This window comes from Mandrillus leucophaeus, unplaced genomic scaffold, assembly GCF_000951045.1.
Source record: "Mandrillus leucophaeus isolate KB7577 unplaced genomic scaffold, Mleu.le_1.0 Scaffold1143, whole genome shotgun sequence".
Taxonomy (NCBI): domain Eukaryota; kingdom Metazoa; phylum Chordata; class Mammalia; order Primates; family Cercopithecidae; genus Mandrillus; species Mandrillus leucophaeus.
In genome coordinates this window covers 154,948-168,911 of record NW_012099688.1, presented here as the reverse complement: position 1 = coordinate 168,911, position 13,964 = coordinate 154,948, and the positions used below count along the sequence as shown (strand labels likewise).

Genomic DNA, 13,964 nt, shown 5'->3' with positions numbered 1-13,964 from the left:
CTTGGAATCAACCCAAATGTCCATTAGTGACAGACTGGATTAAGAAAATGTGGCATATATACACCATGGAATACTATGCAGCCATAAAAAAGGATGAGTTTGTATCCTTTGTAGGGACACGGATGCAGCTGGAAACCATCATTCTCAGCAAACTATCTGAAGAACAGAAAACCAAACACCGCATGTTCTCACTCATAGGTGGGAACTGAACAATGAGATCTCTTGGACTCTGGAAGGAGAACATCACACACTGGGGCCTATTATGGGGAGGGGGTAGTGGAGAGGGATTGCACTGGGATTTATACCTGATGTAAATGACGAGTTGATGGGTGCTGACGAATTGATGGGTGCAGCATACCAACATGGCACAAGTATACATATGTAACAAACCTGCACGTTGTGCACATGTACCCTATAACTTAAAGTATAAAAAAAAAAGTTACTGTGATCAAGAGATCCAACATACTCCTGAAGAATGGAAAATGCAGGTTTGCCATGAAAGACGGTATTACCTGGTTTAACAAAATTTGAAGAGCAATTCCGAGTTATCCTCACGACAGTGTACAGGCTGGTAATGCTCACGTCCAGCGTGTTTTCTCACTGTGAGCGTCCGATGGACCAGAAGGAAGCAAGTGGAGCCTCAGGGTGCAAGTGGAGGTGGTGCTGGGTAGCGCAGCAGAGCCACAGGAATCGACCATGTCTGGAGAAATTCCTCGTGTCAGTTATGCCAAATGAGGAAGTGTTGAGAACAGCCAAATCAGGGAGATGTAATTCATGAAAAAGCTGTGTAATTTAAATACTCGTAATTTATTTCAGCTAACGAATACAACTGCAGTACTGCACTTGCTACATCTGGGAACTAACTACCCATTGCGGCTGAAACCTCAGGCCTTTTTTAAAGGAGCGGCGCGAGGACTTGTGGGAAATGTAGTCTGCACTTTCTGAGGAAGCGGCGCGAGGGCTTGTGGGAAATGTAGAGTGCACTTTCTAAGGAAGCGGCGCGAGGACTTGTGGGAAATGTAGTGTGCACTTTCTGGTCCCAGTAGCGGGAGCTGCTTCGGGCCTTCTGCGCATGTACGCCGTTTGGCTCCAGGTTTGTTTTTCTCCCCCCGCAGCCTGAGTGGGAGGGCTCCCGGCAGTTCCGCGTCGGGGTAGAGTACGTGGAGGGTGAGTAAGGGAGGGCTGGGGCGAGGGTGGACTGGAGGTTCTGCGCGGCCTGGGGGTGGGAGAGAGAGAGAGCGGCTTTGCCGCCTGGTCTGGGTCCGAATCCTGCCTTGGTTCTTGTGCTCCCGAAGGGAACGCGCACGTCCCGCGCCTGTGACAAGTGAGGTTGGATTTTCTCTTGCCTGAGGTGAAGGATGCCCGGAGGCCTGGGCAGGACGGCGCGGAAACGGGCCTTCTGCCCAGCAGATGTGCGCTTCTCTCCTTATTCTTTTCCCTCGGAATCGGAATCTCGCTGTGGCCTCGCAACCACCTGTGGTCGGCGTCGCCGCGTTGTCACTGCGATGCCTAGGCGAGCGGGGTGGCGGGAAGCACCCGCGGGGCGGGGAGGGAACCTGCAGGCTCGGAATCCACACCTAGCCTCTGCCCAGCGTCACCCAGCTTGCTGTGTCCTCGCAGGTCGCAGCTTCATGGCCTGACGCCTTCAGGAAGTATTTTGAAGTCATCGTGGCTGTGGATTGGGGAATTTCTTGTTTCCACTGACCTGTGAGGCCGCGCACGTGGAGGGAAGTACCCCAGAGCCTCCGGCACTGTGCAGCCTGGCCTGTGTCTCCAGTAGCACCAGTGGGCATTTCCGGAGGGTCTAGCTCGTGGCTCAAGTGACAGGAAGATGTAGGAGCTTTCAGTTTTGGATGAGGGTTCGAACTGAAGGGCTTAGGCCCAGCAGTCTTGGAGCAAAGCGGCTGTTGTGGGGTAAGAAAAGAAGGGTAGGGGGCGAGGGCTCAGGGGCCCTCCTAGGAGGACACCCGACCAGTTGGGCTGAGACCTCATTAGAGATCTAGAGCACGGGTGGGAGGAGCAGAGGCTCGATTTGTGTCCTGTCCAGACTCCCACAGGCTGGGTGATGGTGGGAGCTTTGTGCTCATTCAGATGTAGCGGCAGAGGAGGGCAAGGCCGAAGGAGTAGACAGCACTACGTCTTGGGGAGTTGTGAAGGCATCATGAGGAGGGAGGAGCTTAGCAGCCAAGTGGAGGAGAGCACCCTCCATGCCTGGATTCGTTACTTGCTCGTTCTAGATGCTGAACTGCTGGCGCACTGCAGCACAACTAGAGATGTACGGATTCCCCCATCTTGATCTTACGGAATCAGAGCTGCAGCCGCAAGAAAGTTTTCTGTTTCGGCTTTATTTAAAAGATGGGGTGGGGTGGGATAGACAGGAAACGAGCTTAACGTGTTAAGTGACTGATGACATTGACACATTTTGTTTGGCAGAGTCAAGAACAGACACTAAATCGCTTGAGGACCCAGGAGGGTGTTTGCTGCTTTGACAACAGAGTAAGTAAAAATCATTGTGCTTTTTAAAATCTAAAGATGGTTTTGAGAATCTGAAACCAAGTTAGAGCAAGTTCGTTTTTCTTTCCAAAAAAACTGGGCTGGGCCGGGCGCGGTGGCTCATGCCTGTAATCCCAGCACTTTGGGAGGGTAAGGCGGGCGGATCACGAGGTCAGGAGTTCGAGACCAGCCTGGCCAACATGGCAAAACCCCGTCTTTACTAAAAGTACAAAAAATTACCCAGGCGTGGTGGTGCGCACCTGTAGTCCCAGCTACTTGGGAGGTTGAGGCGGGAGGTTGCAGTGAGCCGAGATCATGCCATTGCACTCCAGCCTGGGCAACAGGGCAGGATTCTGTCTCAAAAAAGCAAACAACAACAACAAAAAACTGGCCTGAAAAATACCACATCACTTTTTCCAAAACCTTGTTGGGATACTCTGGTTTATAATAAAGATTAAAACTTGTGTATTTTTGTTTAGCATCAGTTTTAATGAAAGTATTATGTTCCATTCTTTGGCTTTTCCCAACTTGCTTAATTAGTTTATTGCTTTGCATACTCTGTTAGAGTACAACGTAAGTTGTTTATGAATCAGTAGAAAACAAAACGTTTTTACATTTGAAAACTAATGTGTCCAAGCAATACATAATCATGTCAGTCATGCACGGGTCTGTGAGTATCTCTCTTTCAGAGATGTTTTGCCAGCTGCGAAGGGGACCTTTTTAGGCAAGTGACATCTCTCATGATCTTTTCTTATTTCTCAGCTATACCCTCACAGTTTGCTCTGCTCTTCCAACACCAGTGGAAGATGATCACATCCCAGGTAGGTTGTTTATTTTTTCACAGTTTTGCTTAAAAGTAATTATTGAGGTTTTAAAAATGTCTCTATATTCATATGAAAGTAGAAATAACATCAGGGAAAATATAGAGGAGAGGTCACATTACAGTTCGTGGGTCAAATGCAGCCTGCTGCCTGTTTTTTTATGGTCCACAAATGAAGGATAGTTTTTATATTTTTAGGTGGCTAGAGGGAAAAAAACCAAGAGTATTATTTTGCTTGGAAATTGTATGAAATTCAGATTTTGTTATCTATAAAGTTTTATTGGGACTCAGCTATACTCATGTATTTATGTATTGTCTGTTGGTACTTTCACACTACGAGGGCAGAGTTGACTGGTTGCAGCAGAGACTAATGGCCCACAAGCCTAAAATATTTACTGTGAGACCCTTTACAGAAAATGTTTGCTGATTTCTGATAGAGAGTTGATGAAGAGTAAGACAAAAATGTCATGTTAAGGGAATGCAGATCTTGTGATCTCACAGAGTTGTGAAACTGGAACATAAAACACTTTAAAGGTCAATGGGCTTTATTAGGTGACATTGTGAAACTAAAAATATAAAAATTAGCTGAGCATTGTGGCGTGCACCTGTAATCCCAGCTAGTCAGGAGGCTGAGGCAGGAGAATCACTTGAATCCAGGAGGCGGAGGGTGCAGTGAGCCGAGATTGTACCACTACACTCCAGCCTGGGCGACAGAGTGAGACTCCGTCTCAAAAAAAAAAAAAAAAAAATTCACATGAATTATGTAGCATTAGGACTTATGGTTGTTTAAAGAAACAGTCCTGGTAGGCTAGGGTGATCATGGGTTGTTAGGATGTGGCAGGCTTTGTGATAGCCCTAGAGACCGGGCAGAACTGGAATATTTGCAATAACTTTCAAGGGATTCTACCTAAAAAAAAATAATTATGGTAAAATACACATCACATGGAAATTGACAATTAAGCCATTTTAAAGTATAGAATTCAATGACTTTAGTACATTCACAGTGTTGTACAGCCATAACCACCATTTATTTCTGGAATATTTTCATCACACCAAAAGGAAACACAGTACCCTTAATAAGCAGTGTTGTAACTTAATAAGCAGTTGCTCCCTTTTTCCCGTCTGCTCCCAGCCCCTAGCAACAGGTTGCAGTAGAGACTGTAATGGCCCACACACCTTTTTGTTTAAATGCTATTGTAATTGGAATTGTTAATTTCCTTTTTGACTGTGCATTGTAATGAGTACAGAACTAATTTTTGAGTAATCTTGTATCCTGTAATTTTGCTGAATTTGTTTCCTATTTGTAGGAGTTTCTTTGTGGATTCTTTAGTATTTTCTGCATATACGATCATGTCATCTGCAAACAAGAATATTTTCTTTCTTTCCAATTTGGGTGTATTTATTTGTTTAATCTAATTGTTGTGGCTGGAATTTTTAGTACAATGTTGAATATATGTGGCCAAAGCAGGAATCTTTATTTATCGTTAGTTTTTTGTTTTAGCAGTCTTAACCATTTTGGGATGTACAATTCAGAAGCAATGTTATGTATATTCATATTGTACATCTAATATCCAGAATTTTTTCATCTTGGGAAATTGAAATTCTGTACCCATTAAGCAATAACTCCCCATTTTCCCCTCCTCCTTGCCCCTGGCAGCCACCATCCTGCTTTCTGTTCTGTGAGTTTCACTACTTTAGTATGTCTCATTTAAGTGAAATCATACAGTACTTGTCTTATTGTGACTGGCTTATTTCACTTAGCATAATGTCCCCAAGCTTCCTCAGTGTTGTAGCATGTGTCAGAATTTATCTCCTTTTTAATGTTGAATGATATTTCATTGTACCCATGTTTTGTTTATTCATTCATCTGTCAGTGGACATTTGGATTCCTTCCTCCTTTTAACTGTTGTAAATAATGTTACTGTGAACACAGGTGTACAGCTATCTCTTTGAGATCCTTTTTTCAGTTCTTTTAGTTATATACTCAGAAGTGGTATGGCTGGAATCTATGGTAATTCTATTTTTAGTTTCTTGAGGAAACACCAACTTGTTTTCTACAGAAGATGCACCATTTTACATTCCCATCCTCAGTGTACAGTGCACCATTTTACAGTCCCATCCTCAGTGTACAGGATTCTGATTTCTGCATATCCTTGCCAACACTTGTTATTTTCTTTTGTTGTTTTGATAGCAGCCGTTGTAATGGGTGTATGGTAATTGTTCGTTGTGATTTTGATTTATATTTCCTTCATGATTAGTGATGCTGAGCATATTTTCGTAAGCTTGTTGACCATTTGTATATCTTTTATGGAGAAATGTCTGTTCAAGTCCTTTGTCCATCCTTGAATCTGGTTTTTTGTTTGTTTTGAGTTGTAGTGGTTCTTTATTTTTTTTTAATATTAATTCCTCATCAGATACGCGAATTGCAAATATTTCTTCCTGTTGTGTTGGTTGCCTTTTCATTCAGTTAACCATGTCCTTTAATGCACAATTTTTAAGTTTGATGTAGTCCAATTTATTTTTACTACTGTTGCCTGTGGTTTTTGATATTATATCCAAGAAAACATTACATTGCCACATGTAATGTCAAGAATCCATTCTCCTATGTGCTCTGCCATGAGTTTTGTAACTTTAATTTTGGTTCTTAGATTTAGGTCTTTGATTCATTTTGAGTTTTATTTTTTATTTATTTATTTATTTATTTAGTTTTGTTTTGCATGTGGCTATCCAGTTTTTCCAACACTATTTGTTAGAAAAAATGTCCTTTCCCTATTGACTGTTCTTGACAACTTTGTTGAAAATCATTTTAGCATACATGCATGGGTTTTCAAGATTATTTTGACTATTTGAGATCCCTTGAAATTTCATGTAAACTTCAGGATGATTTATTTCTATTTCTGTTACTATGTCTCCTTTGTAGACTGACCTTTTTTTTTTTTTTTTAAATCAATATGTAATGTTTTTCTCTTGTAACAATTTTTGACTTAAAGTCTCTTTTGTCTCAATATAGCCACCCTGGCATTCTTTAGGTTACTATCCTCTTCTGTCATTTCAATTTCAACCTACTGTGTTGTGTGTTTGTATCTAGAGAGTGTCTTATAGACTATATATAGGTAGATCATATATTTATATTAATTTTGCCAATTTCTGTTTTTTTTTTTTTCTTTTTCCTTTTTTTTGAGACAGAATCTCACTGTGTCACCCAGGCTGGGGTGCAGTGGTGTGATCTTGACTCTCTGCAACCTCAGCCTCCAGGGTTCAAACAATTCTTCTGCCTCACCCTCCTGAGTAGCTGGGATTACAGGTGCACACCATGACGCCCGGCTAATTTTTGTATTTTTAGTAGAGACAGGGTCTCACCATATTGGCCAGGCTGGTCTCAAGCTCCTGACCTCATGATCTGCCTGCCTCGGCCTTCCAAAGTGCTGGGATTACAAGTGTGAGCCACCATGCCCAGCCTATGTTGCCAATTTCTGTCTTTTAGTTGGGAGTTTAGTTTATTTACATTTAGAGTCAATGATAAACTGATAAAGGACTTATGCCATTTTGCTAGTTATTTTCCATATGTATTACATCTTTTTTGTTTTCAGTTTTCCTGTGTGTGCCTTTTTTGTTTTTTTTTCTAATGTGCCATTTTAATTCATTTTGTATTTCTTTGTATTCATTATTTACCTAGTGTTAATACTTAGAATTGCAATTAACATCTTGAATTTATAACAATCTAGCTTGCATTAATACCAACTGAGCCTTAATATTGTATAAAAACTCTGGTCCTATATAGCTTTGTCCCTGTCCTTTGTCTTCTTATTGTGACATTTTATGCCTTCATAAATTGTGTGCACATTACCATAGATGTATAATTATTGTTTTATGTATATGTCTTTTAAATCGTACAGAAAAAAGAGAGAACATAAAAGCCAAGAATACAATAAGACTGGCTTTTGCATTTACTTATAGTAATTACTTTTACCATTTGAATTTTTTGTGTGTTTGGATTGGAATTACTGTCTAGTGTCCTTTTGTTTCAACCTGAGGGACTTCCTTTTGCATTTCTTGTAGGACAGGTCTAGTACTAATATGTTTTCTCAGATTCTGTTGATCTGGGAATGTTTTAATTTCTCCTTCCTTTTTGAAAGGTAGTTTTGCCTAATGTAGAATTTTTGTTATTTTTTTTTTTCTTTTGGCACTTTAATGGTGCCATTATCCTACTGCCTCTGGCCTTCATGGTTTCTGATGAAAGACTGTCTGATAATCTTATTTCAGGTCCTTTGTACATGGTTAGTGCCTTATCTCTTGCTACTTTCAAGACTCTTTGTCTTTTAACAATTTATTATTTCTCTCAGTTTGAAGTTCTTTGATGTTATCCCAATTATAGTTTCTTGAGAGTCTTGGACATAGAGATTCATGTGTTTCATCAGTTTGGAAGGTCTTCAGACGTTATTTCTTCAGATATTTTTTGGTTCCCTTTTCTCCTCTTTGTCGGTAACTCTTGTTATTAACTTGTGGGTATGCTTAATGTTGTCTCATGGATCTCTTAGGCACTGTCCATTTTTCACCATTCTTTTTCTCTGCTCCACAGAATGAGTGATCTCCATCAGTGTCTTCAATTTTGCTGATTGTTCTCTTTGAACTCCAATCTGTTACTGAATCCTTCCACTGATTTTAAAAAATTTTAGTTGTTGTACTTGTCAGCTCCAGACAGTCCTAATTACATTTTTATAGTTTTGTTCTCTATATTAATATTTTATATTTGGCACAGCATCATTCTCCTGGTTTCTGTTAGTTCTTTGGTTTCATTTAGCTCTTTGAGCACATTTAGAACAGCTGACTTAAATTCTTTACCTAGTAAGACCAATATCAAAGGTGTCTTTGAGGACAGGTTTTATTTATCTTTTCTGTGTGTCTGTGGGTCATATTATCTTCTTTGCATTCCTCATAATTTTTTATTTTAAACTGAACATTTTGAATATTAAAATATGCTAATTATAGAAATCAGATTCTTTTCCTCAGAATTTGTTTTTGCTGTTTATTTTGTATTGTTTGCTTGTTTTGTGACTTTTCTAAACTATTTTTGTAAAATCAGTGTTCTTTGTCGTACATGGTCACTGAAACCTCTGTTCTGTTAGTTTAGTGATCAGTTTGTGATATGATAGAGATTTATTTAAATGCCCAGAGCAAAAACAAAATAAAAAACTCTTCTGGTCTGTGCATACTGGCCCTGTTTTAGGGCGTTCTTGTAATGGTTTGCCAGGCCATTTACATCTCTGCATTAACCTTTACTTCCTGCTTACACAGAGCCTAAAGGTCAACCAGACGTGAAAGCTTAGGTTCCTCTCAGGTTTTTTCTGAGCATGCATATTGCCTTGGACTTACACATGACCTCAATTCCCTGCTTTATGCAGGAACTTTTCAAACCCCTTATCCCCAACCCTGGCCTCATGTGTTTCCTTCTCAGTTTTTCCATTCCCAGTTTTATCAGTCCATCTGCTGCTTTTCTGATCTGGCTGCTATGGCCAGATAATTGCCTTTAAATGCTTTCAACAAGCACTTCCTGGAAGACTAGCCCTGAGAAAGTTTTAAGGCAGGCAAAACAAAGACAAGCCTTTGAGCCACTTCTTCAGAGAGCCTGCATAGACAGATCAAAATACACAACTACAGTTCTCTGAAAACAAGGTGCATACTGTCCACTTTGGCACAGGCATCAGCAAGCTATACCAGGAATGTTCCTGGGTGTACTAGGTTTTTAATCAGATTGGAGAATTCTGAAAAGCTTGATGCTGACAGGGTGTTTTCTTTTTTTTTAGTTTGGGATGGAGTTTTGGAGTTACCTATTCCATTTTCAGCCTGTCTCCCATATCAATTTTTGAGTAATTACTCTGTGGCACAACAGATGTACCTAGCCCATCTTGTCCTTTACCTCTGCCATTAGCCATTTCTCCAAAGGACATTGTTCTTTCTAGTGGAGGGTGGAATTTAAAAAGCAAGATCTGGGTGCTCATTGCTAAAGGTTGTCACTGCCTCAGACCCTCTCAATTGACAGAATTAGGAAATTTACATACACACACACAAATACACATATGTACACCTATTTTTGTATTGGTCTATCTATACATATTTTTTAAACAATGAGTTTACATAGACATTTTTCAGTTTCAATCTTAACCCCATAGCCTTTCTGTTTTCCATCTTTGTAACTTCTTTCTCCAACAGGAAGAAACCAGGCTATACCATTATCCACAATATTTATTTGCTCCTTCTCCCTGTTTGTATCCAATCTTTCTTTCTTTTTTTTTCTCTTTTGAGATGGAGTTTCGCTCTTGGTGCCCAGGCTGGAATGCAATGGCATGATTTCAGCTCACTGCAAGCTCTGCCTTCTGAGTTCAAGTGATTCTCCTACCTCAGCCTCCCAAGTAGCTGGGATTACAGGCATGTACCACTACGCCTGGCTAATTTTGTATTTTTAGTATAGGCAGGGTTTCTCCATGTTGGTCACGCTGGTCTCGAACTCCCGACCTCAGGTGATCTGCCTGCCTTGGCTTAACAAACTGTTGGGATTACAGGTGTGAGCCACTACGCCCGGTCTGTATCTAATCTCTTAAACCTGCCATTGCTACCTGTCTCCTCAGTTCTCGTTTGATCCCTTAGATCACCATTCCTGGGATTACCCATACTTGCTATATTAAATATTCAAATCAGATTTGATGTATTAAAACATTTTAGAAGTTAAAAGGGGCCATTTGACTAAGTCTTCTTATTTATGGAAAAACATCATTACTTTATGTAAGCTTATCAAAAATAAAATTTCTGATCATTGGCAGCACAGTATCTAAACCTGTCTATAGAGGTTGTCAAGCCACTACTTTGTCCATTAAGTTATAAGGACACTTATCCCATTCATGAAGGCAGAGCTTCCTAATCACCTCCTGAAGGCCATGCCTCTTCACACTATTGCAATGGTATTAGATTTCAACATATGAAGTTGTGAAAGGCACAGACATTCAGACCATAGCACTAAGTATTTTATTCTACTGGATACTATCATAAATGGAATTATTTTCTGAATTTCATTTTGAATTGTTCATTGTTGGAGTATTTTTTTTAAAGAAAACCTAATTGTTGTGCGTTGGTTTTGCACTCTGCAACTTCGTCGAAACTGTTAGCTTGTAGGTTTTTTGTGGATTATTCGCTAAGTAATGTTATCTGCAAATAGAGTAGTTTTACTTCTGCCTTTCAATTTGACTGTCTTTCATTTCTTTTTCTTGCCTATTTGCTCTGGCTAGAACTCTTAATACAGTGTTGAATTGCAGTGGTGAAAGCACTATCCTTTGCCTGTTCATGATCTTGGGGGGGGACGATCTTTTCAGTCTTTCACTATGGAGTATGTTACCTATGAGTTTTTCATATATGCACTTTATTATGTTGAGGAACAGGCAGCAATCTTTGCTGTTTGACAGCCTCCGCTGGTGATACCAAGACAAACAGGGTCTGGAGTGTTCCTCCAGCAAACTCCAGCAGACCTGCAGCAGAGGGGCCTGACTGTTAGAAGGAAAACTAACAAAGAGAAAGGAATAACATCAACATCAACAAAAAGGACATCCACTCAGAGACCCCATCCAAAGGGAAATAAATCACGAAGGTGGGGAGAAACCAGCGCAAAAGGCTGACAATTCCAAAAACCAGAACACCTTTTCTCCTCCAAAGGATCACAACTCCTTGCCAGCAAGGGAACAAAACTGGATGGAGAATGCATTTGAAAAATTGACAGAAGTAAGTTTCAGAAGGTGGGTAATAACTAACTACTCTGAGCTAAAGGAGCATTTTCTACCCAATGCAAGGAAGCCAAGAACCTTGAAAAAAGGTTAGACAAATTGCTTACTGGAATAACCAGGTTAGAGAAGAACATAACTCACCTGATGGAGCTGAAAAACACAACACAAGAACTTCGTAAAGCATACATAAATATCAATAGCTGAATCGATCAAATGGAAGAAAGGATATAAGAGACTGAAGATCAAATTAATGAAATAAAGTGGGAAGACAAGATTAGAGAAAAAAGAATGAAAAGGAACAAATAAAGCCTCCCAAGAAATATGGGACTATGTGAAAATACCAGATCTGTGTTTGATTGGTTACCTGAAAAGTGACGGGGAGAATGGAACCAAGCTGGAAAACACTCTTCAGGATATTATCCAGGAGAATTTTCCCAACCTAGCAAGAGACGTCAACATTCAAATTCAGGAAATACAGATAACACCACAAAGATACTCCTCAACAAGAACAACCCAAGACACATAAGCGTCAGATTCACCAAAGTTGAAATGAAGGAAAACATTTTAAGGGCAGCCAGAGAGAAAGGTCGGGTGACTCACAAAGGGAAGTCCATGAGACCAACAGTAGATCTCTGCAGAAACACTACAAACCAGAAGAGAGTGGGGGCCAATATTCAACATTCTTAAAGAAAAGAATTTTCAACCTGGAATTTCATATCCAGCCAAACTAAACTTCATAAGTGGAGGAGAAATAAAATTCTTTACAGACAAGCAAATGCTGAGAGATTTTGTCACCACCAGGCCTGCCTTACAAGAGTTCCTGAAGGAAGCACTAAACATGGAAGGTAACAACCAGTACCAACCACTGCAACAACATACCAAATTGTAAAGGTTATCAACACTATGAAAAAACTGCATCAACTAATGGGCAAAATAACCAGCTAGCATCATAATGACAGGATCAAATTCACACATAACAATATTAACCTTAAATGTAAACAGGCTAAATGCCCCAATTAAAAGACACACAGACTGACAAATTGGATAAAAAGTCAACACCGATCAGTGTGCTGTATTCAGGAGACCCATCTCATGTGCAGAGACACACATAGGCTCAAAATAAAGGGATGGAGGAATATTTACCAAGCAAATGGAAAGCAAAAAAAAGCAGGTGTTACAATCTTAGTCTCTGATAAAACATACTTTAAAGCAACGAAGATCAAAAAAGACAAAGAAGGGGATTACATAGGTAAAGGGATCAATGCAACAAGAAGAACTAACTACCCTAAATATATATGCACCCAATACACAGGAGCACCCAGATTTATAAAGCAAGTTCTTGGAGACCTACAAAGACACTTAGACTCGCATACAATAATAGTGGGAGACTTTAACAACCCACTGTCGGTATTAGACAGATCGAGACAGAAAATTAGCAGGGATATTCAGAACTTTAACTCAGCTCTGGACCAAGCAGACCTAATAGACATCTACAGAACTCTCCCTACCCAAATCAACAGAATATACATTCTTCTCAGCACCACATCACATTTATTTTAACATTGACCACATAATTGGAAGTAAAACACTCCTCAGCAAATGCAAAAGAATGGAAATGATAACAGTCTCTCAGACCATAGTGCAATCAAATTAGAAATCAGTATTAAGAAACTCACTCAAAACTGCACAATTACATGAAAACTGAACAACCTGCTCCTGAATGACTACTGGGTAAATGATGAAATTAAAGCAGAAATAAAGAAGTTATTTGAAACCAATGAGAACAAAGACACAATGTACCAGAATCTCTGGGAAACATTTAAAGCAGTGTGTAGAGGGAAATTTGCAGCAGTAAATGCCCGCAACAGAAAGCAGGAAATATCTAAAATAGACACCCTAGCATCACAAAAGAGCTAGAGAAGCAAGAGCGAACAAATTTAAAAGCTAGCAGAAGGCAAGAAATAACTAAGATAAGAGAAGAACTGATAGATTGAGATACGAAAAACCCTTCAAAACATCAATGAATCCAGGAGCTGATTTTTGAAAAGATCAACAAAATAGAATAGCAAGAAGAATAAAGAAGAAAAGAGAGAAGAATCAAATAGATGCAATAAAAAATGATAAAGGGGATATCACCACTGATCCCACAGAAATACAAACTACTGTCAGAGAATACTTTAAACACCTCTATGCAAATAATCTAGAAAATCTAGAAGAAATAGATAAATTCCTGGACATACACACCCTCCCAAGTCTAAAGCAGGAAGAAGTCGAATCGCTGAATGGACCAATAACAAGTTCTGAAATTGAGGCAGTAAATAATAGCCTACCAAGCAAAAAAGTCTAGGACCAGATGAATTCACAGCCAAATACTACCAGAGGTACAAGGAGGAGCTGATACCATTCCCTCTGAAACTATTCTAAGCAACAGAAAAAGAAAGAATCCTCTCTAACTCATTTTATGAGGCCAGCATCGTCCTGATACCAAAACCTTGCAGAGACACAACAAAAAAAGAAAATTTCGGGCCAATATCCCTGACGAACATCGACACAAAAGTCCTCGATAAAATACTGGCAAACTGAATCCAGCAGCACTTCAAAAAGCTTATCTACCATGCTCAAATCAGCTTCATCCCTGGGATGCAAGGCTGGTTCAACATATGCAAATCAATAAACGTATTTCATGAAATAAACGGAACCAATGACAAAAACCACATGATTATCTCAACAGGTGCAGAAAAGGCCTTTGAGAAAATTTAACACCCTTTCATGCTAAAAACTCTCAAAACACTAGGTATTGATGGAACATATCTCAAAATAATAAGAGCTATTTATGACAAACCCACAGCCAATATCATACTGAATGGGCAAAAACTGGAAGC

The 13,964-nt window shown here is 39.9% G+C and overlaps 1 protein-coding gene and 1 pseudogene across 2 annotated transcripts in view; one reads left to right on the top strand and one right to left on the bottom strand.

The window, feature by feature from the left end:
• Nucleotides 1-1,793, bottom strand: part of LOC105551944 — an 18,052-nt pseudogene extending 16,259 nt beyond the window's left edge. Inside the window, exons 1-2 of the transcript XR_001007923.1 lie at nt 1,599-1,793; nt 1,031-1,556 (exon numbers count right to left, since the gene is read on the bottom strand). The product of XR_001007923.1 is annotated as a eukaryotic translation initiation factor 3 subunit L pseudogene (transcript). The remainder of the gene's footprint in view (nt 1-1,030; nt 1,557-1,598) is intronic.
• Nucleotides 1,015-13,964, top strand: part of ZNF37A (zinc finger protein 37A) — a 25,664-nt gene continuing 12,714 nt past the window's right edge. The window contains exons 1-4 of the mRNA XM_011997235.1: nt 1,015-1,167; nt 2,238-2,335; nt 2,434-2,496; nt 3,256-3,314. Of these exons, the coding sequence (XP_011852625.1) occupies nt 3,300-3,314 (15 nt within the window). The 5' untranslated portion in view covers nt 1,015-1,167; nt 2,238-2,335; nt 2,434-2,496; nt 3,256-3,299. The remainder of the gene's footprint in view (nt 1,168-2,237; nt 2,336-2,433; nt 2,497-3,255; nt 3,315-13,964) is intronic.